The sequence below is a fragment of the Vanellus vanellus genome (assembly GCF_965231255.1).
Source record: "Vanellus vanellus genome assembly, chromosome: 9".
Taxonomy (NCBI): domain Eukaryota; kingdom Metazoa; phylum Chordata; class Aves; order Charadriiformes; family Charadriidae; genus Vanellus; species Vanellus vanellus.
In genome coordinates, this window is record NC_138914.1 from 22,128,852 (window position 1) to 22,155,794 (window position 26,943).

General features: G+C 35.7%; 1 protein-coding gene across 4 annotated transcripts in view; it reads left to right on the forward strand.

Annotated features, from left to right (window-relative positions):
- ATP2B2 (ATPase plasma membrane Ca2+ transporting 2) overlaps positions 1-10,794 on the forward strand; it is a gene marked incomplete at its 5' end in the record, with an annotated part of 188,145 nt that extends 177,351 nt beyond the window's left edge. For all 4 annotated transcript variants that reach the window (XM_082487810.1, XM_082487812.1, XM_082487809.1 and 1 more), the window contains one exon: positions 10,399-10,794. In XM_082487810.1, the coding sequence (XP_082343936.1) occupies positions 10,399-10,710 (312 nt within the window). In that variant the 3' untranslated portion in view covers positions 10,711-10,794. The remainder of the gene's footprint in view (positions 1-10,398) is intronic.
- Between the last annotated feature and the right edge of the window lie 16,149 nt (positions 10,795-26,943).

Below are 26,943 nucleotides of genomic sequence, written 5' to 3' on the forward strand. Positions count from 1 at the left end.
TTGATTTTATTTGAGGCTTCTGTGTGATGTTTTCTCAATCTCATTGGATACATTTTGTACTGCTTATAAAATATGCACTTTAAATGATTCTACAAACATCTTATCTTAAGCAATACAGCTTGTCAGATACAAGATCATTCCATCTGGAAGACTGTGTGTAATATAGGTCACTCATGTCCAAGAAAGATGTAGCACAAGTACAGGAAGGAACAATGAAATAGAGAATCTCTTTTATGATACGGGGCTAAGGGATTAAGGTTTACAAGAATGGTGAAAGGATAGATGTGTTATCTCTAAATTCACTGGGAGGCAAGCATTAAGGAATGAGAGAGCTAGGCAAATTAAAGGACAACAAAATAAACGTGGTGACAAATTTCTTTGTTAGAAGAAGCGGGTTTCTAAACACTGAAATCCTGACACAGCTTTCCTTCACATGCAAACAAAGCATCTAGTGAAGAGGTAGTGAAGTGAATAAAAACTTTGAAGCGGCTAATAAGAAAGGGCTGCTTCAATAACAGTAAAATTCCAGTTGCTCAGGAGGACTCTTACAGATCTAACTTTGGTTTTATATTGTTATTTATTTGGGACTGTAAATAGCTATTTTGGTTTTCAGCATAGCCAGTGTTAAAAGAATGTTTACATTTATGGAACTCAGTTTACAAGCCTGTAACTTACTTTACAAAATAATGCAGTATATTCCTTATGCAAGTTTTAGTGACAGGTTGGCCAAACAGACAAGAAGCCAGTCTTGTCCGGCTGGCCAAGAGAGAGAGGGAAGGCAGACAGACACAAGGCAGACAAAAGAAGGAAATAGAATACCAGAATTCCTGGAGAAAAACATCGAAGCTTGACCTTTCCATTCGGCCTGAGTGCAAACCCCCTCAGTATTTGAACACGAAGCATAAAATTTTAGACACGCGTTAGAAGTTTTGTTGGAATTAAAAGTCAGAGGAGAAACTTTGCTTTTGCTAAGAACCCAAAGAGCCATTAAGGTTCCAACTTTGGCAGTTGCTCCCTGAAGAAATTTTTGATCTTTTCCTGCCCTTTCTCGGTGGAAGTTTGGCCTGCTAACTTTTACTCTAGCAGGACCAACCATTTCAGGGCAGAGAAGCAAAGACACTGAGCTGCGTGCCACTGCTGTGCCACGGGCACTGTAACCTGCTTCCGAGAACTCAGAGCCCAACTTCCCTCATTTCTACACTGAGCAGGACACACACCACCACACACAAACCAGCCTTTCATCCAGGGAACAATTTCCCATAACATATCTACATTTGAGCAGAAAACGGAGAGCAACTCATTCTGCTGCCGTAAATGTTTCGATAACATCCTGTAGCCAGCAGTCGGAAAGGATAGATCTAATAAAATTAAAATAGACAATTTATCTTCCCTCTCTTCTCTCCATTGGAGCAAAGCAGCTAAGAATTGAATAGTCTTGTGTCTTGACAAAGGCCTTACTAGGCTATGGGCTGCAGTTAATTAACAAGAGGAAGCATAATCTGCTACAGTCTTTGGTGTCGCTGTTTATTTGGAAAAATAAAACAGGTCTATGGAGCTCATCAGTTATGACCATATTTCTTCAGTAAAATAAAAAACATATGATTGCTTTCTTAAGCTAACCAGAGATATATATCTCCATAGCAGAGGACAATTAGAGTTTGGGCTTTTTAAAGTCGTTATTATTCTGCACTGTTAGTATTTTATTACTGCAATATAAGGTCTGTTTAGTATCAAACCAGTGTGTGCTTCAAATTATAACCCTTAGGGAATATTTTGATATATTAATACAATGACACAGACCTAATGAGCGACAGTGAAAAAGCAAAGCAAAAAAATTTTGCTTTTATTTTTAAATTGGTTACTTGCAGTTGGTTGTTCGTTTCCCAGAGCCTGGAAAACCTTTCCTAATCCAAATTTCATAGAAATGAAGTATGTTTTTGGCATTGAATTGGCATTTTCTGAGAAAACTTCAGTTGCAAAAGGCACACCTAGGTCTACTTTTCAGCTCCTTGCTTAAAATGTATGTGGTGGGACAGGACTGACTTCTTTCTTCTTAGCTGCTCAGAATGAATTAAACCCTAAATTATTACCTTCTTCCTATGTGGTGGGAGGGAATAATGGGATAATTGTACCTCTGATTTTGAAGCCTTTCCCTCTTTTCAGGAATCTTAAAAATATTCCACATGAAGATATATTATGGGGAGTATCAAGGGAAAACGTTAAGGGTAGAGCAAAGACAAAAGGGTCTAATACTTGAAAGGGCCCAATATGAGATACTGTCAGGAAGATTCATTTTCAGCAAAATGGTGCTCAGCATGTTGCAACAATCAGGATATTTCGGGTGTCATTTTGGGTGCCGAAAATGCAGAAGTTCAGATATCAATACTTGATAAAAAATACAAGCATCACATGGTGCTCTATCAGTAAGAATACGTAAGTTTAATTTAACAGAGTATTTATGCAGTTCTTTACTAATTGTATAGCTTTTCAATATATAGTTCATTGTGACACCTCACCAATCTGTGTTATTTCTTCAGCAGATTTATAATAGTGTTTTGGAATTTTTTTAAAAAATGTACTTTTTCTAGTATTTGGGGGCAGATAAATGTTTGATTCAAAGGTTAGTGCACCCTTAAAAAGAAATCTGCCTGTCAAATGCAGCCACTTCTATAGTAGTTTGTGAGACAGATTAGCAAGTTATTACCTGAAATTTTCAGCTATTCAGAAATATGGCACATTCAAATATTTCATAGGGTTGTGGACTACGTTAATTAAAAGCAATTTATACACAGGAATATTTACGACGTTACTAAAGTTTCCCTAGTTATGCTGGTATTTTTTTAGCTGTCATGGTATTTTTGCCAGTAAGAAGTTACACATTTCTGGATGTCAGCATTAATTGCTAACAATGAGGTACACATTATGACTTTCTTACCTCTTTTGAAAAATGATACAGCTTTAAATAAACATAGTGAAAATTTCTGCAAATTGAAACCTGGGACTTTACATATTCTCATAAAAATAGAAAAAAAAATTTAAATGCAAACTAAATATGCACACATATTTAATATGCACACATTTAAGCTACAGAAAATGAAAACATGGGAAAAATAAGGCTCTGTATGTAACGTGGTCTTGGCCAAGTTTTCAGGTTTTATTGTATCCTGTGCATGAACACACATGCGCACATATATGCACACAACCTTCTATCATTGGAAAGCTGTTACACTACAGAGGTAAAAGTGGTTTTAGATAGCAGGCTGTCCCTTACCAGCATTGGTAGATATCTATTTTATATGCATTTCTTTCTACATTTTATTTTGGGAAAACAAAATCAGATCCAGTAGGGCAGTGGAGCATCTTTTTTACTTTTGAAGCTCAGAAATAGTAACACAAAATGTTAGCTTGTGCTTAAAATTAAGTATGTGCTTAGAGCCTTTGCTACTACATTGGTTAATTAGGTAGAGGACGAGTAGATCTAACTGTACACAAAGTAAACAATTTATCCTTTACCCTAATCAGTTTGTATCTGGTTCTCAGATTTGTTTATATTATCGGTGGGTAATTCTTTCAAAAGAACATGGTTTCAAATTTTCCAAGAAAGATGCACATTGAATATGCCTTTTGTACTTGCTCCTCCTCCTTCTTCCCATTCTTATATATAGTTAATACTGTTCCTAAGTGGAAGCAGCCAGCAACTGTAGGTCCATTAACAAAAAAAATCCTTTCTTTAAAAAAGGTTATAATTAAAAAATATTGTTAAGTATAGGAAACTTGGGGGAACAACAAACAAACAAAACCAAACCCCACCAAAAGGCAACCTCCCAGATCATGAATATGCTGTAGTTTCTGTATTTGCAAGTTCCTTTTTCTTTGTTCTTTTGAGGTCTGTAATTTTTGTCTGAGATTTTTAGAAGTTAATATTTTATGGAATCACTTACAACTTTTTATTATATCAACTCTAGCAACAGTGGCCTCAAACAAGCCACTTGTAAGGATGACACAGGAAAAAATACACAGTGATGACTCCAGTTTTTATAGTAGCCAATTAAAATATTACCAAATAGCAAACAATCACATAATATTCTCAGAAGTATTTTTCCATCATACAGCTTTCTGAAGGTTTTTGGGTTTTTTGTTGGTTGGTTGGTTTTTAAAGTGTTTTCAAGCAAAAGAAGAGCATAGCACCCTTAAGGCTGTATTTTTGCTCTGGTTCACTTTTCGGAGGGTGCTACGATCTTCAAAAGTGGGGCTGATTTGCATGGAAATTTATCAGGCTTGCCACAAAACTGTCGTTTATGGGTAGAAGCAACATTTGCTTTGGAGTGGCACAAGGGCATAAGCGTCTGCAAATTGTGGCAAATTAACAAAAGACATTCAGCAAGCTTAATGCTATGGCATATTATAGTCCATTTACTAATAGATAATTTCAAAGAGAGAGCTTAGTTTAGCCATTTGCACTCTGTTGTGTATGAAAATCAGATTTTTTTTGTATCAAGAAAAATTATTCACTGTTCCAGCAGCTTTTGCTTTTCCATGTTCTTACATATTTAGTTTCCTATAAATGTAATCATCATTCAGCTGGACTGACTTTACAACTAAAACTTAAGATAAAATCTTAAGTTTGGATCAAATTTTCTCATGAAGAAAAATGGCATCAAATTCCTTTAAAAAATATTCTATTTTAAGAAATGTTAAGGCAAAGATTACTGTCCAATATTGATATATATTCAGATCCTAGACCAAGTGGGCGTACTAGCCTTAGTGAAAAGTCTGTTGCTTTCTGTGGCAACATGGTATAACTATCACAGGAGGAAATGGAACAAGCAGAACATGACTTTTATCGAAGTCCATATCTAAAGTTATGTTTATAAAAGTTGCACCATTTCGGAACATTGTTAAACCATCACCTGATAGAGATACCATACTAAGCTTAGAAGTTTCCACTGGTTAGAACCAAAATTTCACAATCCTGCTGGGATGCGTAAAATACCTAATCTGATTTATATGTAAGATCAAAGTCAACTTCTGTATATCTTCCCTGTAGGGAAACTAACTAGGTTAAAAGTCTAAATATAAAACCAAGTCATCAACTGGAAATATGGCACGGCAAAAAGTTTTAGATCCCTACCACAGAAATACATTCTTTAAAAGAGTTGTAGAATATATTTAAACTTTGCCAAATCTGGTACAAAAATGTCGAATTCCATAACTTTGCAACAATCCTATAATACAGGAGATATGCTATGGAAAATGGAAGGACCTACAAATGGTTCTGATCTCATGCTCTAAATTCAGTGGAATAATAGCCATGTGAACCTTTTATGAAATGAGAATCAGGCCTGACGATTTCACAGAATATGTAGGTATTCTATTTTCTTCTTGCTACATGTGGTTTGACTTTTCAGCAGCAGTTACAGGATTTACTGTATATTTATGTAGAAAGAGAGTAGCACAGATGATGTTATGCATCCGTTTCACTCATTAAAGCAGAAACCTAGAAATTATAATTTTTCTAAAACTTATTGTTGGGTTGGTTTTTTTAATTTTATCTTTGAATTTGCTCAACTTCTGCATCATACAATCCAGAACACACTAGCCACAACATTTACAGGTGACTACAATACATATAGCATCTCCTCCTGTCGATACCTAATCTGATTTTACTGACCTAAAACTGTGAGGATTAAAAAATAAACAAAAACAAATACAGTGAACATATGCCTTCTATTTCAAAGCTTTATATACGCAATAGTACTTGACCAAACTCATTTACCTTTGTATAGCTACAGTCTTGATATAGAATAGTATCAGTTACACATAAGAGTTGGCATCTCTTTGCAAAATTGACCTCTTGTTTATAATTTTATACTAATCACCTTACTGATCTTTCAGTATTGAATTTATTTGCTTTTGCAGTGCCCTACTCTCTACTGTCTGAATATTAAATGTGTTTGTTTTCCCAGAGGGCTAGAGAACATTGGACAAAAGGGTTCAGCAGGAGAGAGTGAAATAAAAAGAGGTTGTGAGTCTTTAACCTTGAGCCTGAAATGAATGTGAACCAAACTCAAGATACTTGGCTTATATGAAGCCAGGTAAACATTCGAGTATAAGCCCACACACTACCAACCATAAAACATCTGTTGATGCTTATCAGGCCTTGTGTATTTTGCCTAGATTGTTGTACTTAGGAGTGAGATTCTGAACTTCATCTTTTTCTTCTGATGGGAAAAAATTGTAGTATCTAAAATTCTATTTCTTTTTATTTTTCTTGCCTGATGCAGTATAATAAATCTAACTTTCAAGGTGGGATGAAACTGAAGAGCTTTTTCTATTACAGCTACAGAGAAGAAAGAAGTGGAAACTTAGAGCAATGTCAAAAATGTCCTGAAGTGTTGTCCCCACAGTCTTTTGTTTAAAAGCAGTTCATTTTTTTCTGTTGTCTCCATTACTGTGAGAAAAGGGAGCTGTATCACACTGTTTGTCTTCCCTTGGCATTGTCAGTATCATAAAGAAATATCATTACATGAACTCTACATAGTTCATTATAAACCAACACTTTCTAGGTTCTATCCATCATGGGTATGTCCCTGCTTTTACATGCTATACAACCATAATAACATTATAAAATGTGGTTCATCTGCTTTATTTTATCTTCAAGAAAGTAGTGTGGGCTTTGTTTCAGCAGAGCCCCTAAATATTTTTACACCAGATATTAGTTCAAATCTTGAACATAAGCATGTATTAAAAGAATTTGTTGCTGTTGGGCCATGTAACTCTGGGTAAATATTTTTTCAGTTCTTAGCTTAAATACGGAAGTACTATTATACATAAATTAAAATGCCACCATTTGTAGCCAACAAACACTCCACCTGTGTTTCCACTAATGTAATGGAGGAAGCAAGTTATGTTCCTGTAAGCAATAATTTGATGCATTGGGGGACAGACTATGAACAAGATTTTGAATTATATTGTAATGCAGAAATTGTGTCACTGAATGACGAGTGACACTCAAAAAAATTTTTTTTTTAATTTTTTATTTAGCCAAGCTAAATACACAAAATTTAAAGTTGGGGGTGGAGTTTCTCCTTAAGTGAAAAATTAATGGAAAACATATATACATTTCTGAAACTGTAGAGAAATTTTAAGAAAAGAAGGTAGTTTTCTATGGCTCCTTAGTGAAGAAAACTTATTAGAAATCTAACTTTATGTATTCTCAGCTTTAGGGATTTGCCCAAGTTCAGCCTTTACATTATCATTGTGTTCAGAAGATTAACTACTTTAGGTATCAGCAGATCTGAATTAGTTCTAAGCTAATATTTCCAGCAAAAATCACTAACAACAATTAGAAGCTATTCTAGTAACACGTAAATGTTCCTGCAGTCCATGCCAAAACTTTGCCACAGACCTTCACACAAAGTGATACAGCTGCTGGCTGATTGTACATTCTGAAATTATATCTTCAGATTGTTGTGTAAACACATCTAAGCAAAAGATGGTAGTGTAGTGTGTTCTTTCAATGGATCATTAGTTCAAGCAGTCACTGCAGAGTACAAAATCCAGGTCATAGCAGGGAGGTTTTCGTAACTGGCTTTCAAATACAACCTAAATCTATAGTTTTCCCTCAGCTGTGTAAGATGTTAGTCAGCTAGTTAGATTGACTAAAAGCTTGGTATTAAATGCAAATTAGATGCCAAACTTTGGTATTAAATGCAATATAGATGCTTTCCCTACTATGGAACTTGGAGCCTTATAAATTGAAATCAGTTCCTCCCTTGCTAACCCGTAGAGGCATAAATACATATTGTACAATGTGAAGAAAAGCTTTACTTTCATTGGATTCTGCTGCATCTGTTCAAGTATAATATCAAATTGCAAACCTTTTTATTTTAGTAAAAATTTACTTTATTAAAAAGAATCCAGCTGGCAAATAGAACTTAATCTATGCAATAAGAAGTGGCTGTATTCAAGAGAATGAAATTATTTTTTTAGTAAGATATAGCAAACAGAAATGAGATGACTTATTTTTATTTAGATAGCAGAAATAATAGATAGCTTTGCAGAAAATGTCACTGTATCAGCCCATACTATAAAGTAAGCACGTTAGAAAAATTTTCCTGATTTAAAATAGGACAATGTAGCAAGATTGCCTTGAGAAAATATATTCTTTTTTCATTGTTTAGACTAATTCCTTGCACTTTAAAATACAAGACAGAAAGGCATCGATAATGAGGGCATTAATATGTCACCTCTTCTCCATGAGTTCAAATCCTATCTTTAGTAATGCAAATGAATTTCTTACCCCAGTCTATTTGTTCGCTATACAGAACCATCACATAGCACAGGACAACGAGAGATTCGGCTCTTGTAAAACCCTGGTTTATGATTCCAAGTGCTCTGTCAAGGAGGCGTTAGGTACACTATATGATTGTAGTATCTTCTCATATTCCAAGATGTGGACAAGCCATTCTGTACCATTCCAATCCTCTTATTCTAAGCATAAGTAGTAACATGAACCACTTTTTCTACTGTGCCCTGCTGTTACCAAATGTACGTATACAGAGAAGGGAGAGTATTTTGACTGACCAGAGGCCATGTATCTGAAGATGGCATAACTTACTTCTGTTATTAGGGTTTTTGAAAGATGATGAAAATCCAAATTTAGACAACATAAACAATGACAAAGGTCAAAGAGATGAAAATACAAGTCAGCCTTTTTCTCAAATGTGCTGAAATTCTGTACAACTTGGACAACTCCAACCACAGGATCAGCTAGATCCCACAGCTGTAACACTGTGACCCCATGCCATTACTAAAATGCAGTCTGCTAATTAAAAGAGGAATTAAGGCTTTACAAATTAGTGGTGTACTGGGCCAACCAATAACGTGCAGCATATTATACATGTAAAAAGATACACATACCAACCACCAAACCATTTCAAACGTGTGTGGAGAAGCTTTCACAATGCCTGCTTGCACCTTTCCTGCCTCTGCCTGTGTTTTGGTCTCCCCTCTGAGAAATGCTAAAAATTCGCTCATGGACTACATGGAAGTAGAAGGATAGAACTCATACTTAGTCATAAAACATTTGCCAACAGATCACGTTTTGCCATTCTGTTTTTTCCTCTCTGCCCCTCCACACCCTTCCAGAAAGTTATGTTTTTTTCACCAGTAAAGCAGCACAACCCTTCACTTCTTTTCAGAACTGGTAGGTCACTGGGATATAGACAGCATTCCTCCCTTTGCCCACCCACCGAGGACTTAGTGTCCCCACTCTGCAATGCTCCTCACTCTCTTCCTCTCATTTCCTACTGGGAAAGCAATTTGCACTGTTCCTGACAGTCTAATGGCTGAGTCTTGTAGTTTATTTTCACCTGTGTTTTTACTGTCAGGTGGTTAATGACATTAGATTGACCCCAGCATAAGTCAGCTGACCTAGTTTAAAACTGCATATATGGCATAAATTGTGTCGCTTTCAGCATTTAACTTTACAGTTTTACAACTGAGACACGGAAAATGAAAGAGCTTGCTGTTTAACCATGTAATTCAATTCAACCCAACAATCAATACATTATTTTATTACATGTTTTATATATATTAAAAAGTTAAATGGCTAGAACAGTGGGTCTATACTCGAGTGTTTACCTCACATATGCATGAAGGAAAAATAAAAGTTGGTTCAACAATACTATGTTCACATTATCCAGGCTTCCAAGTGTAGTTGTTGTGTGCAAGTTATCTCTGTTCATGTGGTAACTGTGATTCCGCCCCCACCCCCCCTCAACCCCCCCCCGTGGTAGCATGATTACGCTTAGTACTTTGTCTGCTTGGCTTTTTGTGCTCTTGGCTGCATTCATTTAGATTTTGCTTTAAAACATTGATATTACTTATAGTTTTTACACTTGGCTCCTGTGTGTGTCTCATACGTACCCATCCAACTGTGTCTGTGTTCTGTGCTTTTCTGTTTGTGAAGTGTGATATGTTATGTGTAATGGTTTTTTAACAATACAAAAGAGACTTTTTTAATTAAAAAAGCCTTCCTACTTACTCACTGCAAAACTATCAACATGCATGGTTTTACATTTGCATTACAATTAACATGGCTTGTCTTTTACTAGGGATGTACCACACGAGTGGATGTTCGCTTTCTTTAACCAGTACTTCCCATCAGTTCTTTGATGGCTTTAAACTTGATTTATTTTAATATTGCAGTTGATACAGATATTCAAAATGCACATAACTGAGCCACTCGTTTATGCATATAACATCCAGAGACTATGGACTTCAGCTGCCTGCACTGCCCTAACCATATGCTACATTTTTCACAAAGTATTCTCTAACACAGTGTTGCCCTTTGAAGGTGCTACCTCTGACGCCTCTTTCCTTTTCTCCCCCCAGATCCGCGTCGTGAAGGCATTCCGTAGCTCTCTCTATGAAGGTTTAGAAAAACCAGAATCTAGAACCTCTATTCACAACTTTATGACTCATCCTGAATTTAGGATAGAAGATTCCCAGCCCCACATCCCGCTCATTGATGACACAGACCTAGAAGAAGACCCTGCTCTCAAGAAAAACTCGAGTCCACCGTCTTCGCTGAACAAGAACAACAGTGCTATCGACAGTGGAATAAATCTTACAACTGATACAAGTAAATCAGCTACCTCTTCTAGTCCAGGAAGCCCAATACATAGCCTGGAGACATCACTTTAGCTGAAAAGGTCACTGCAAAAAAATAAATTAAAATAAAATAAAATAAAAAAACCCACAGCAACCGAAATAGATAAATATATATATTAAAAACATTGCTGGCTGAAAAGCTGTTTGAACTCTTATTCACTCTGAGACAAGTGAATGAATTGTTGATCACAATGGTTTTGGGGAAAGAATGAATGGCTGATTTACATACCCACCCCCCCCTTGTTCCCTTTCAGAAAAACAAAAACAAAAAAAAATTCCTCCTGCATGAATGTACTGTACACTTCTGGCCCTTCTTTCTCTCTTTTTGTTTCTTTTTATTTCCTTTTTTTTTTTTTTTTTTTTCCTCCTTAAGCAGGAACTGCAGAGGACTTCTTTCTGAGGCTATTTATCCAATTCACTGGTCTGTGAGTTTTTTGAAATGCTTGTGTGGCATGGACTCAATTGTATAGATTAATTTAAATAACTTTTTTGAAGTTGCAAAGCTTAACTTGCACAGTAGATTTGCACCAGTTGGACAGAGGAACTTAAACATTTATGAGACTATATATAGAGATATATACATATAAGTATATACATAATTAATTATATATATGTATATATCTATCTCTATATATATAGTTATATATATATAAAGTTTCTTTGTTGGCATGTTGCCTTGTTTCTGCTCAAATTGCTCTGACTATTTTAACTTATTTATGTCCTAAAAAAGAATGTAATTTGTTTACAAACCTGTAGATAATATCCTTAACTATTTGTAGGGTTAAGAAAGCACTTCCTGCCGAAGTAGTATAAAAATGGCTCAGCTCAGCTCATTGAAAACGTCTGTAATATCACACCCTGGATATTTTATTACAACCGTGTTCTGATTTCTGCCTGATTTTTTTTTTTTTGTTAAATAATGTAGATACTGCTAGTGAATAACAAAAGAAGCCAAAATATAACACATTGGATGTAGCATTGTGATCCTATATACAGGGAGGTAAAACAGGCTTCCTTTGTTTCAAATAAAAATCAAAATGATCAGGTTCTCTCTTTTTTTTTTTTTTCCCCTCTGGTAATCTGCTTGAATTTGTTTTGGTGCAGCATACAATAATGGAGGCTATTTCATTCTTTAAACATATGGCAATGGCTTCCAAAAATATTTTTAGAGAGATATTATATGAAACTGAGTTGAGTTTATAAATATAATTTAAAATAAGTTATATTTGGTTTGTCTATATGGAGATAAAACTAATGTTAAAATATTGTGATATATTGTGTTAATCCTTTTCAGTTAGTAATTTAGGCATTTATTTCCTTATTACTTGCAAAGTATGGGCTGTTGGCATTTTGGATGAAAATCACTGTAGGTTGTTGCTTTGATTTATTTTTTTTTTTTAAAGAAAAATATAATTTGTGCACTATTAGGTCTGAATGAAACTTTATTAATTGTATATTGAGATGTGCTTTGTGTGATTTTTTTTTTTTTTAACCAAGCTTGTCTTCCTGTAGTCACAAGTTATACTGTATCACAGTAATACATTATTTTTACCTTGAGCTTTCTACGAAGAAAGCTATTTTGAAAACCTGCAGTATGGAGGGTGAAAAACACTTTTCAAGATGGTAACAGCCCTGATAACTTAAAATTTATGAGCTTATGTAATTGCTATGTCAACCACTTGAATGCTAAGCACTTTGTGGATCACAGATTTTTCATAAATAATTTTTGTATTTAATATAAAGTTTGCTTGGAGACTTTTCAGCATATGATCTTTTCCATAACTGTACAGTGCAAAAGACGTTTTGAATTACAGAATTGATTATGCCAGGTGTGTTGAAAAACACTCTCAAACTAGCTTGATAAATTGATTTGTTAAGGTAATACTGGTTGTCTTAAAGTTGGCTCATGAAGTGGTGCATCTCTGCAGTCACAAGAACTAAACCAAGCCAGAACTCTCCAAAACAAGATTAGACTTATGGCCAAACTGCAGACTGAACTAAAGTGTTTTCAGGGTGCATCAAGACTATTCAGCCAGGTAAAGCTCTAATCAGCTTGAATTGCCAGCTTCCGGACTTTTGTGTAGAACCTTGAATGTTTTTGGCTCAAACTCTTAGTTCGCTATCTGATCCATACTTTTCACTGAACAACAGAACAGGTCTTTGAAGGCATATACAACTCTCTTTTCAACAGATAGTGTGACCCGTTTCTTAACAGTAAAAAGCTAGCATGAAAACATAATTATTTTAGCTAACTCCTAGCAACAAAGTGATTGAAACTCAGTCAGGATTGTTCTTTGCTTTGTAAATATGGTGATTAACCTTTGTATAACATGTATTGGGTTTCTATGGCCTATTTGGGACATCATATTCAGAAGAAAAAAAGTGTTATCTATTTACAGGGAAGCCTCTAGCTTTGGACTTGAACATCTACAGAAGCTATTAATACTGGAACAATTTACTTTCAGCATCTTAACACTGACTGTTTGCCTTTTTATTTTCAAACACTCGTCATATTTTTTCTTGGTTTCATTTTTTTTTAAATTTTCCTGTAGGAGTAGCCCTCCCTAAGGTACCATTTGCAGACTTGAAAACTGTTAAGAAAATGAACACTGCATTCTGTATATATATAGTAAAACATATATAAACTGAGATGCATAGAAAACTTGGGCTTTTGTGAGCAGAGACTGTGCTTTATGTATATGATAAATGATAGATTTTTTTTTTTAAAAGCAGAATAGCTATGACCTTTCAACTACAAGTCGTGCATCACAATTCCTTTCTTTTATTGCTTGACCTCTCTGTGATGGGAACAATGGATCAAAAACCAAAATGATCAGTTTGTTAAAATTCCCTGCAATATATAAATGCTCGCTCTCTACGTACTGTACTTAGCAGCATGAGATTTGTGGACAACAATACAGTGGTACATTGGCAATCCATCCCACTAGGGGTTATTAATATATGTTCATTCATCTGTTTTTATGAATTTTTTTATCTAGACAATAATTGTAAATAAAGAACTTACTCTGTCTGTTCATTTAATACTATGCAAAAGGTTATGCTTTCTATTGTTATTCTTATTCCTACAGTGTGATGCTGGAATGTTTGTGGTTTCAAAAAAAAAAAAAAAAAGAGAAAAGTAAGTAAAATATGTGATGTAAATTATTTTATAGTTTGAAACAAAATGATAAAGTTTTACTCTTGCTGCTTTCTGTCTAATAGATCTCTCTTGGCAGGAGCACAAGTGGAAAATTTAAAGAAATAAATTCACAAAGCAGCATGAACAATAATGGTCTGAACGTAACAGCTTTCTTTATTTTCACCTGAAGTCATTAGATCTAGCTCTGCATTCCCACTGAGATATTTTGATGTAAAGGTGTATGTAGATCTTCTGGATTGGCAGTAAGAAGCCTGCTCACCAGTCAGGGGTTACACTTTCATTACACCCAGGCCATGAGTCAGCCCAGAGTGCTTTTAATTGCTGTCTGGCTATGGGTCAGTGTAATGCCTAGAAAGAGAACTTGGTCCCTGCTATGGTGGTGGGAATGGCTGATGCAAATGCTGCAGTGAAGTCAATACAGAATAAGTAAAATGGATGAAGCCCCTGTGAAGTCGCATATAAAACAATTAGTTTAATCTTGGTCCTAAGACCAACAGACACTGGAGTCTGTTTTCCTGCCACTTTGACCCATATGATCTATCCCTCCATTTATATATATTTTTCATCTCTTTCTCCTTCTGTGACAATCAGAAAAATGATCTTGGAAACCTTCTAGAACTGGGGAGTTCAGTCCAGGACTCATGTCCTGCTACTTAAAACCTTAAAAACTGTGCATATGCAGTACCAGGGAAAAATGAGGGAATTCCCATCCTGGTGCTCAGACTCTCAGCCCAGAAGTTCCTCCTTTTTTTTCAGCTTAGGCTGATGCAGTTGTTCCATAAATTGCGATACAGCCTGCAATCATACAGTATTATTTGCACTAGCAAGTGCAAGGTTTAGAAGTTAGGCTAACAGACATAACAAGCTGAACTTCTCACACAAGGTGTGAGGTGAGTAACTGTCATATGATCTCATTTTTAAAGGTAATTTTTTTCAAATGACAGATTTTCCTGTCTTCTCAACTAGATTTCAAGTTTTTACCCACAAATTCTGTATGACAAGAAATATTTGATAGTGGCCAAAATGACAATGAAACGGTACTACACTGGGAGAAAAGTTACCAATATATAAAAATGTATTCAACACAGTAAATTTGAAACCCCCCCTATGGAAAACAGTTGTTAGTTAGCACATTTCTTGGATTAATTGAGCTTTACAACTGCTTTGGAATTAAACTGTTTTCTGCTTTGATTTTGTCAGCTCAGTTTATGTAACAATCTGAAAATCTTTTTAATTTTCTGTCACCAATTAGGCACATAACTTTATTCACAGCCTCAGTCCAAGTGCTTTTGTCAGGACTCTTCATCTCTGCAAAAACATATGCATGTGTTGAGGTGTTCATAAGAAAGAGGACTGGGATTGTTCAGTATATTTTAAGCACTGTGTGTATATTAATTTCCTGTCAGCCTCAGAGATCTATTTTATTAGTTGCACCTTTTCAAGAGGGTTTGTGAAATACTTTCTGAGCACTGCATGGATGTGAGCTGTACATGTAAATTTAGAAGAATAACGGGGATTAAATTCCCCACTACGCTAACTTCCTATTCTTTGCATCAAATTGAAGATTCAGAAAGGCACATAGTATTTGAAGTTTGTAGTCCATCACAGCGAACTAAGACTGATATCCTGATTCAAAAGAAGAATGCCTGGTTTTATTCTTGCTATTATTCCTTTACCCATACTAAATATACTGCTAAGAAGACGGGAGTACTCATGCGTGCCTAGATAGAAAAATCAGGAGCTGATCATGTATTCTGATGCTACACTAAATGCCACTATATGTATTTGTTATGAGATGCTGTACTGATAAGGTATGGGGGAAATGCTTCATAAATACTGGATGAAGGAGAGGCAAAAAGAGAAAAGTAGGAAGAAAGAGGAAGGAAATGCAGGTGCATATATAATTCGCTATACTGAAATGAAATAAAATCCTGATTGCTTATTATTGGCTTGATCTAGGCATTGAGTTCTAATACAAGAAATACTCAAATAGAATTCTTTGTCTACCAGTCTTTTCCAACTAAAGTCCAAGTTCACAAATAGGCTGAGGTTCGCAAAGTGAAGTCTAGACCTCCAGCTGGAAAACACAGATTTACAAAATTCTTGCTCAACTGTTACCCCAAACCTGACGTCTCTCTGATCAGAAGTTTGACCAAAAGTAGATGACCTCCAGCATGCCTTTCCAACTTCATTTTTTGTATCATTCCATGATACAAAAATAAAGGACACAATTTGTGTTATTGGTACACTTCAGTGTAGTAGCGTACCATGTACAAAGGCTGCAAGAGAACCAGGGTTCAACCCTTCAAATGTCCTGTTGGTATTACAGTAATTGTCATAGATGCTTTTGAGGAACCACAAAAAGGTAAGCAATAGATATTTATGTTTGTATTCCTGCAGCAGTGTGAGACATTGACATAATAAAACGTAATAAAACAAGTACACAATAGAATCTATTCGTGGCCAGATCAGGACTAGTTTGCACATGTAAATTGCCCTGGATTATAAACTACAAATCCATATTTCTGATTTTATCAGTAAATGAAGTGTGTTCAGGTAATGCACAGTTTTGTTCACCAACGCATTGATATAAAAGGTACTGAATAAGACAGAAAAATATCTGATTTTGTTTTTCTTTCTACAAACAGGTTCTAACAGGCATATTATGATCTAACCTGATGGAAACTGAAGAGAAGTGTGATTAAGCAACTTATTTATTAAACAAAGCAGACTTGAAAAACACAAATCAAAGGAAATATTTACAACAACATTTTCTCCCATATGTTCAAATATACCTTATCTGTGTATCTGGGAGACCATGTTTCCCTGGTACCAACCGAAGTGTTAAATTCCAAGTGAGGGAACGTACTTCACTTAATTCTGTCTGTGATGGATTTGTTCATTTTTCAAGCAAATTACAAAGCACCTCCCTCTACCCCTTACGTGTGTGCACTTAAGAATCATTAGGACTTGAGCTGGTATAAGCAGTGTTGGTGCATAGCCAATGAAATTACTTTAGTTTTTACAAGGTAGTCAATGATTATGAAAATAGAAAAACAAGTTATCAAGCTTTCTTGAAAAAACTTTATAGAACATTTATGGCATCTCTTTAAGATGACCCTAAATGTATTTGTAAAGCCTGCTAGTGCTTTCATCAGTGGGTTATTAAAAATTATTTCAGATTAAAGTTTCACAGGAGGCATTTTAAATTTTTTTCTAATACGATTAAAGAAAATAAGATAAACATTACTTGATGGCAAATCACATGAGCAAGTTACCAATACTTTCTCATCAAAGCATGTCAACGAGGAAAGCTTTCTTATGCTTACTTTGCATATATATAATTAATTGTTAATTTGACCTATTTTGGAATTCTTCTATAAAAGACAATGATTGCAGGAATTATAGAACACTGCTGCCTGTCATTGTGCACATAAATAGTGCTTTATGTTCGGGAAGTAACTGAATCAAATAGAATGCTTTCTGTCACAAATGAACATGCCAAATGCTTAACACTATTACACGGCTACCTATGATAAACTTGCTGTTCCACCAAACAGCATCATGCACTGTCTTATGTGCCAGCACTAGTGTTTATGTAGTTACATGGTCTGGAACAGACTGCTATCTTATTTTTTTTTATTGTTGCTGGATAATTTCAGTTGCTTTCTAGCCAGTTCCATGACTGGTGTCACCATCTGATTTGGTGGGGGCTAGTGCTGTGGCAGAGAAGCAGCAGCAGCAACTGATCAGAGAATCGAGCCACAATTGTTTCAGATTAAAAGGACTGTTCTACCAAGCCTACAACAAAGGGGATTGAACAGATGTCTCTAGAGCTCCCAACCCCCCCAGACAGAGCAGTCGGTGCTTTTGACTGTCTTTCTGTCTTACCACTAAGGTACCAAGCCATCATAGAGAATTATGGTTTCAGAAGCAAAAATGCAGAGTCACTAGCATCTGCTCAGTGGCTGCTGTAAAGCAAGGTGATGTTCTGCCAGACAGATGCTTGCATCTGACAAAATACCATCACGCTTCACATTAGCTGACATTCTTACTGAAAGTATGAGTGAGGCTGGGGAGACTGACCTCTTTACAGAGCTGTAGGATGTACAATGTTGGCTATATCTAGGGAAGCCATTTCTGATATACATATGTTCCTTTTTGGTGGAGTTTAATCTACCATCAAGAATTAAAATCACTTCTAGTTGGTTTTATTATTTTATTTTCGCCACTTGTGAGGATATGGATATTTTCAGTATTTTTCTATTACATTTTCTGTGCTATTACCTATTAGCCTGAGGTGATAAAAATGGTCTTAGTGAAATATGCCTTTTTACCTATTTCCTTGTATTAATGTCAATAGCCTCCGATATCCCATGACTCCTGGATATAAATTGTATTTTCACTGTATGAGAAAACACAGAGAAAAACCACATTGGATGAGTATGTTGTAGAGATGATTCAATTGCCTTTCTTTTCATTTTCATGTTTAAGGATAGAAGCACTACCTAATAATGACAAAGCATTTTGTCTTCTCGGTGTTCCTGCCCATCTGATGCTGCCAGTACATTTTGTTCTTGAAAATCTGCAGGCTTATCTGTCATATGCCACTGACAGAGCATCCTTATGCTAACAGTGAGCTAGTACAGCAGAGTGGAAATCTGCCATCCCTTCAGTCACTAAAAATAATAGCTGATACAATTTTGAATTGCCGTACACCAGTGGAATACTTTGCTGCCCAGTTATAGTCAATAAAACATTTGCTTAAGATTTACATTCTTTGTCAATGGAGAACCCCAGCAGTCTTGCCGTATTTAAGTGGTCATTTGTATTCTTGAATCCTGAGGTGGGATGAAACTGTAGTTACAATTTGAGATTCCTTTGTTCAGTATTTCATGTAATGCACATGCTACATTGTACAAACAGCATCTTTATAAAAAAAGTCAAAAGAAACTTTCTCCAGGTTCCCCAGCGATCTTGGATTTGGTGAGGAACTCAGTTAAACATCATACTGAATGATCTCTCCTTATAAATTAGTTCCACAAAACATCATTGACAATATGTTATTAAAGTAGAAAAATAATAATAGATAATAGCAACTAGTCACTGAATTACCTTGGGCTCACAAAACATGTACTTTTCATGTTAAGACTCTGCAGGCATTATCACAAAGGAGAGGAGAAGAAATCCTGCTTTTACCATGGTAGCAGCTTTAACAAAATATTGTATTTGTTCTTAAGGCTGCAACTAAATCGTGTCAGCATGGCAGAAAAGTCAGTACAACTCACTCCATTTGTTCTCATTACTATGGCCCTATGAAAATGAGCTTTGAAAATGTCACACGAAGAACACCTTGTGAAAAATTCAATTGAGATGATATTAGTAAATAGTAACAAAATTCTATATAGTTACTAAAATAATATGCATGTTTTCTTAAAAAAAAATCAAAACTCTAAGCTTTATTTGAAAATTAATTTTCTTTAAAACATAGTTCTCTCTCCTTTTTTTTTATTTCTGAGAAGTCTTTTTTTAATAACATCTTCATGGAGTTTCTAATTTCAAAGACTACTTGCAAGCAGTCATACCAAACTAAGAACGAAACTAGTGCACTTGTCCTTCCTTACAATACATACAGTTTTACCATGGTTATTAAGCTTGCAAAATTGAAAAGCAGATTTTTCTTCTAGTATAAACAACAGTCTTCTCACATAAAAAAGGTTCATTTTTTTTAGAAGAAAAATGTAGCTAACATCTATTAGGAACTTTTTCAAGATTTGAGTGGCTGAAGCTGAACTACAGGCTAAGCCAAAAAGTACAAGTGTTTGAAATCTTGTAATGAGAGGACTGCTGGCATTTGCAAACCACCAAAAACAGCTGGTGCAAAAAGGAAATCTTTTTAAGTCCTATTCTGCAAAAGTACTAGGTATCCGGAAAGTTTAATGTTGTTAACAGCCCTATGTATCTGAGCAATTATTAAAATCAAAGCTCTGAGCTATAGTATTTCCACTACTAAGTATCACAGATTTATCTAATTTGCAGATATAATGAGCGTCAAACCCACCAAAAATTGAAGGTCAGCTTGAATAGACGTAGTAGCTGCAGGTGTGTGAGCTACTCGAGATGAAGCATTGATGTAATAGCAGACAAGCACATTAACAGAGGAGAATACTTCATGAGGGAAGCAGGGGAGAAGAATTCTGCTGTGAGATGGTGTTATGGGACAAATCAGCTTGAACAGCTATGCACTGGTTTGCTGACAAGGTAAAGTTAATGAGTTGAGAATATGGTAAAGGAAAGTGTACAACATTTTATTTCTTGGAAAGGCTCGGTGGAGTAATTAATTTCTGTTCAAATATTATGTCTCTCAAGATTGTTTTGACCTGCAGTGTGTTACAAAGTGAGTTTGGAAGAGACTAATGTAGTGTTCCTGGTGAAGTTAGTAAGTGTGGTCTACTGCATCAATAGACACCCCTCCCACTCTTGCTTTGATTTATAGGCTATCATATTCTTGCTCTTTTTGCTCGTCTCTTATTCTGCTGCTTGTCATTAGAGACTTCAGAAACTTTCTTAAGATTTGGGCTCCACTGAGGAAATACCGCTTTTACTGTCTCATCCCAAAATAGTCATTAACTTTGATGGCCACGAGGGGCATTTACAACCTCCTAGTCCAGATCCACACAAATGATTTCAGTGCTTTGGAATACAATTTAATTTGTTGGCATTGCTTCTCACTTCTGTTCTAATTGGTTATGTTTTGAAATTTCACTTGGAGACCTATAACTGAAGTAATTTCTAAAATTAATGAAAAACTACTGCGTTCTGCATTTTAATACATTGTTCTCTAGTTTTCAGTATCTCGCGGTTACTATCACTTTTTATTTCACATTTCAACTGGTCAACCACAGACATCTCTTACTTATTTCAGTAGCCATCTCTTCCCTGCTGTGAGTTCATCCAAGCATAAGCTTTCTCATTAGTGCTATCAGTGGCTATCGGTAATTTTGTGCGTTGCTTGATAGACAGAAGGCAAATTAAGGGTGCAAGAACTATGGACTTGTATGTTAATTTTGTAGTTGTCTGCTTTTTAGGATATCTCCACTGAAGTGGAAGCACAGAGTATCTCAGTGTGAGAAGCCATGTTCTGTGATTAAAACAATCCTTGATTATAAGCAAGGCATAAATTAATCTTATCATGTATTGCTGTCTAAATAAGGAGGCAGAATTAAGATAGGAATTGCCTACACTGGAAATCAATCAAATCTGAAAGATCCTTCTGATACATCTTAAAATCTATTGAAAAAACTAAACTCCATCAGACTCTCTTACTGCTCATTCTTGTGCTTAACCTTAATCTACCTATCTGAAGAAATGACGATGAAAGCAGTAGCATGTGTAGTATTGCTGTTAAATATTGTAAAATCTGTTCATGCAGAGAAAGGACACTAATGTGTTGTTTTAGCTTTAAGACACTGGAGGTTTTTTGATTGTTTGTTTGTTTTGGTGGTTTTGGTTTTGTTGTTGTTTTTTTTTTTTTTTTTTTTTTTTTTTTAGAACCTCCTCTTACATAGAGGATCTCCATTTCCCCTTGCAGTGATAATTTTCAAATTCAATCTATCACATCATATTCTGTTTCTTAGAGTAACTTCTGTGTTAGGTTTTTCGATCTATTTTTCATATTATAATACTGAAATTAAGAGAGTATGCAACTCATTTTTATGTGCTTCTTGTGGCATTAAAGGTTGAGGTAATCCTACAGCAATGCAATGAATTATTGCCACAAGATTAATATATTTTGGTTTCAGACATAGGGAAATGCCAGGAACAGGTTTTTGAATAAAAAATAGCTAATTTCCAGTCAGAGTACACAGATGCGCTTTTTGATATGGAAAGCTGAAAAAACAAATAGCAGTGTTACATTTCCAAAAACTATGGTGATCTGTTCTTGTCCCTACAATCTCTGACAAACCCTCAGAGGTTTCTCATTGAAAAAAGTGATATTGTACATGTACAGTGTCACACAAAGGCTTGTAAACCTGTCAGATTTGTAAAATATCCATTAACCTCCATAACACATCTATACAGAGAAACGGTTGCCGCAGAGGGATGACAGAAGAGACACTGGACAGAATATGAATTAGAACAGGCTTTTTAGAATCTCAAGATTTGGATTTTCTTATGTTATAGAAAGCCTGTGCTTTGTCTTTGAGGGTGACAGGAGAAAAACGTTATGCTGCATTGGAAGAACAATGCCTGAGTGATGTAATTTGAAAATTCGTAAGCTGCTTTTGTTTTAAGTAGTGTACAGTATAACACAGCCTGAATGCTCTAGGATCTAGGGACTATGGTAATGCATGTGATAATAATTGTAATGATTCCCCATACTCAGTTTTCATGATGCAGACGCAATCCTCTGATTGCAGCAGCAATGTGGGGAGAGAGCATTCTCGACAATGTTAATGGTCCATGCTATAAGAAATACTCTCTTTCAAATTGAGTTGAAAATACAGTTGATACAACTCAGATCTGAAGAACGTGTTATGTATAACAATAGAGGGCAAGAGTATAAAATCAGTAGGGCTCAACTCTCCACATATCCTACAGCCCACACTGCACCACACTACTGCATATTGTCACCAAAGTGCAAATATAGCTGTTTTTTCCTCTGCAGGTTTAATGGATACCCTACACATAACAGTTACTTCCACCACATCAGCACTTTTATATGGAGAATAAGTAATTTCAAATTATCTAAACTTCATCTTCAAAATGAATTTTTATTTCTATGGAATAGAAATTGTGTTCATTCACCCATTCTCAATGCCCTCAGTATAGATTAAAATACAGCTATAAAAGACATACAACATTAGAATGGAATCTCATTAACATCATTTTCTTCAGTCCTCTACCACCATGAAAATAGCAGATTATCGCTTGAAACACTCTCTTCAAGCTTCAATAATTCCCAGAAAACTGCTGAGTTTTGAAGCAGCCCCTTATATTTTAAGTTATTCTGATTGAAAGGGAAAACTATTTCTAAGAATTGCTTTTGTTTTCTGATAACTTTTAATTTTTTTTCCTTTCCTTTTACCTGTGTTTCGTTGGGTTTTAGTTGGTTTTTTTTTTTTTTTTCTTTTTAAATTGCTGTTGTTGGCATTTTTGGTTTTGGCAGCTGGATTATAAAAATAAAACAAGGAAGAATTAGACCATTAGATTATACACCTATTCAGAAGGGGGCTGTGGGGGTTGTTTGTTTTAAAAAAAACTCAAGCAAAGCATGCTCAATAGCAGTGCAGATGGTGATAGAAATTTCTTTGATTTTCTTCTTTTTGGGGGATTCTTTTTTTTCCATCTGGCTTAAATATGGCTGTAGAAAAGCTTGATAATAGTCCAATGACTGAGTAATATAATTTTAAATCTTTAGAAATAATACTTAAACCTTTTCTCCATAAAAATTCATTAAATTATCCATCTTGAGGATAGAAAAGACAAACAAGTAAGTTCATCACTTCATTCTTATTTTTATAGAGCTGAAAGACTGATCTTTTTCAGATCCAGCAATTCCTGTGTATGACCCAGTCTTCTGCAGGAGCACTGGATCTGCCGGTAGCATAGATAAGCATAGTACGTATTACAAACACTTCTCCAGAGGAGGGAATTCTGTTACTCCTCCAGGAAATGCATAGGACAGATGACAGAAGAACAGTCAGAGGCATGACAAGGAGGATGGACTGAGAAGTTTGGGAAGCTGCAAGTTGTGGAGGCAAAGGTTCTTTGTCAAGGTGTAGAATTCTTTACTGGCTTGCACAGCGTATGGGACCCAAGACTTCTAAATTGAGTTCCTGTAGCCAGAATTTTGTGCCCCAGGTACAAGAATGCAATGCTTCTACATATCATATAAATGGAGCTACGAGCTCTGAGTAGGAACCCTTCTGATCTCTTTCAAAGTAGGGGAATAACATACCCTCCAGCAGGTCTAAATTAATTTCTAATCATTTAAACAGATTGGCTCTCTTCTGATCATCTTTTCATTGTATTTTCTTATCATATTTTTAAATGCAGACCTTCAAATCTACCCACTAGTTATACAGATTGTCAAAGTTTTATTTAATAGCTACAGTTCTGATTTCATACCTTTAAAAAAGCAATATGGTTACTCTGTGGAATAGTTGGCTGAAACCATTGTGACAAGGAAGCAGAGGGACAATACAGCTTCCTTCTAGGGGAAAACTCAATAGGGTACATATCTCATTAGTGATATAGTCCATGTGAAAATTTAGGATAACAAATGGTTTGGCTTCTAGCATACAGCTTAAATTTGAAGCTCTAAAAATGCAGTGCAACGTGCATCCAGAAAAAAGCCTGAATTAGCTACATTTAGTTCTAGGACTTGAAATGCCGTTGAGCAGACTGCCATCAATGTAGGTGGTGAGTACATGGATTGGCTGTAGATGGTGAGAAGAAAAATTCTAGCAGAGGCTGTCAACCAGATGATAATGACTTGAAAGAGAAACTGACTATTGATCAATTTACTTAGCCTTACAATAGCAATAATGTCCGTTTGTGGGGAAGATGGAAACTGAACACTATTAAGCTCTGTAAAGTACATTTCCTTGACTACAGAAATGGATTAAATGAAAATTCTAGCTGGCTGACTGACTACTAAGCAGGATCACCTCAATTTCTAGAACAATAATGGGGAACATAATGGAGTGCTACTACTGACGGGAACTGGATAGAAAGAATCCTTCCTGTTTTAAGATAGCATTTGGACTATCTTTTCCTGTCTTAGTGAAAGCCCATCTGCCAGAGATTTGAAAGCTAAGCTTTAGGGGATAAACTTTAGAGGTCTACTTTTTCCTTATGCCTTGGATCAATGACATACATAGAAATCCCTTGGCTCAACTAAGAAAAATACAAGACCAGACCTATTTCAAAAAAGTTAGGCAATACTTCTCCCTGTCCCCTCCCCTAGCTCCCATTAGAAACAGCTAGGTTGTCTTAAATGTGATTGTAATATGATGTTGACTTACAACTTGTAAGTTCTATTTTTGGGGGTGAATGTTAAAATTCAAGTGATAGTTATAGACAACCAAAATAGTCAGGTTGGCTTTTACTATGTAACTATGTAATAAATGCAAGGAAAGGCGTGTAGCAAACTAACTGTAGAAATTCCCTTTGGATAAATAAATCATTTGGAAAGGAACTGTTTTGCTGTAAAAATATTATCTAGGGATAGAAATTCTAACAGCAGCAGTGATAACTAAAGAAGTGACTGAAAGCTGGTTTGAGAGTCAACACCTCTGGTGATCCTTAACCAGCAAAACTTTCATGGCTTTGAAGGAGAGATAGTTATGGTTGCTCAGCGTCTTTGACAAGGTGAAAAAAATGAGACGGGGAACTGTAGTCACAAACTGCATCATACAAAAAACTTCTGAAGAGACAAGGAAGGTCCATTCCCAGAAGTATTAGATTTGTTCCAGCTGTGGGTTTAAATATGGGACAAGTACAGCAGCTGAGGGGACAATCTGGTCTCTAAATCCAAAACAGACTTATGTTGGTTCTGAGGGAAACACTATGGAAAATTGGGAAGAGAGCTGGGCAAGCCTTTGGGGAAATTGCATCAAAGAATAAACACTATTAAAATTGCCTCACTCATAGTATAAATCAAGAGACGGAGGTGGGGAGGAAGGAAGAGCGGGATCTAATTATGTAGATTATATGAAACTGCTTGAGCTAATGTTGAAAGTCCTTACTCATTGCTGCAATAGGTGATACCTGGCCATTGTAGCAGGCTCAAACTGGTTTTGACCCTAAATTTTAACAGTGGATACCTTAAAGTGGAGTTGCATCTGAAGGACAAGAGTTGCTTTCATAGCAAGACAAGGTCTGAGGCGATTTAAAGTGATGATTATCTGTCAGGTTGAGATGCTCACTTGAAGGGTGCCGCACAATAAGTCACACTCGGACTGTTTTTCCCAGATGATGTGCTGGTACATGCTGAAAAGCTTTAAACAGGAACTGGTATATTTAAAGTATTAAAAGCTTATGGCTGCCGCTCTGCATTCAATGACGACTCATATAAAGGGAGTTTTCCTTGGACAAGGAAAGGACATCATAAGCTGATGACTTTGAATTGTTAAGAGGTAAAACTGGTGAAGCTTTGTTGAAATCTGTGGAATTGTGTTCACAAATATGAACCGTAGGGATAAAGAAGTTTGACAAGTATCCATGCAAATATACAGGTCTGGCATTATTTGCAGAATTAAACTGTGAGTATATACATGGATGATTCAGAAGCAGTCATTCCAGGAAGGGGGAAAGTGGGGTTGGGGGTGACAAAGAAAACAAAATGAAGTTCAAACTACCAGGAAAGAGATCAAGATGTTGGATTAGGAATATTGTCTGCTGTTTGTTTCCTAATAGCCTTAGGAAAACACAGATGAGGACAGTATCAAAGAAATTCTACAAATATTTTTCTCTCTTTCTGAAAGGGTTAAACCGGAGGCTAACTCTTCTATCTCTTTTAAGGCAGAGTATATATACTTTCAGTGTGAGCACGTCTTTCATTGTTGCATGTATTTATGTCAAGTGATTCTCTGCGAAGGCTACAGTTAAGAATAAAATGTTCAGATATGCTCACTACTTCATATGACTTATTCATAAAACCTGATATGCTCTAACCTTGCGGGTTTAACATTAGAATTAAGAGATTAGATCAGATTCATTCTGAGTTATTCCAAGAGATAACTTGGAATTGATATTTTAGTGCTCGGATTAGCCACATAGTGTCACCCTAGACCATCAAAAAATCTAATAAAAGGCATTCTGCCTAATCACTAGCTTTGAGAAGTTGTACTGGAAATAGTCTGGAGAAATGTTACTATTTCTAAATAAATTAACAAGCTTCTCAGGAGTATCTATTTCATTCTGTATGACACATCTGTAGCCAGAATATAGCCGTCTTCAGGTGTTCCTGAAATTCTGGACAAGAGCCATCTCTGCAATGCTTTATGCTAATTGTCATCAGCAAAGTGCATTTTGGTAGTTCCTTTCTGCTTGAGACCTTGGCCTTTATACTTTTTATACTTAAAGAGATAGCGTTCCGG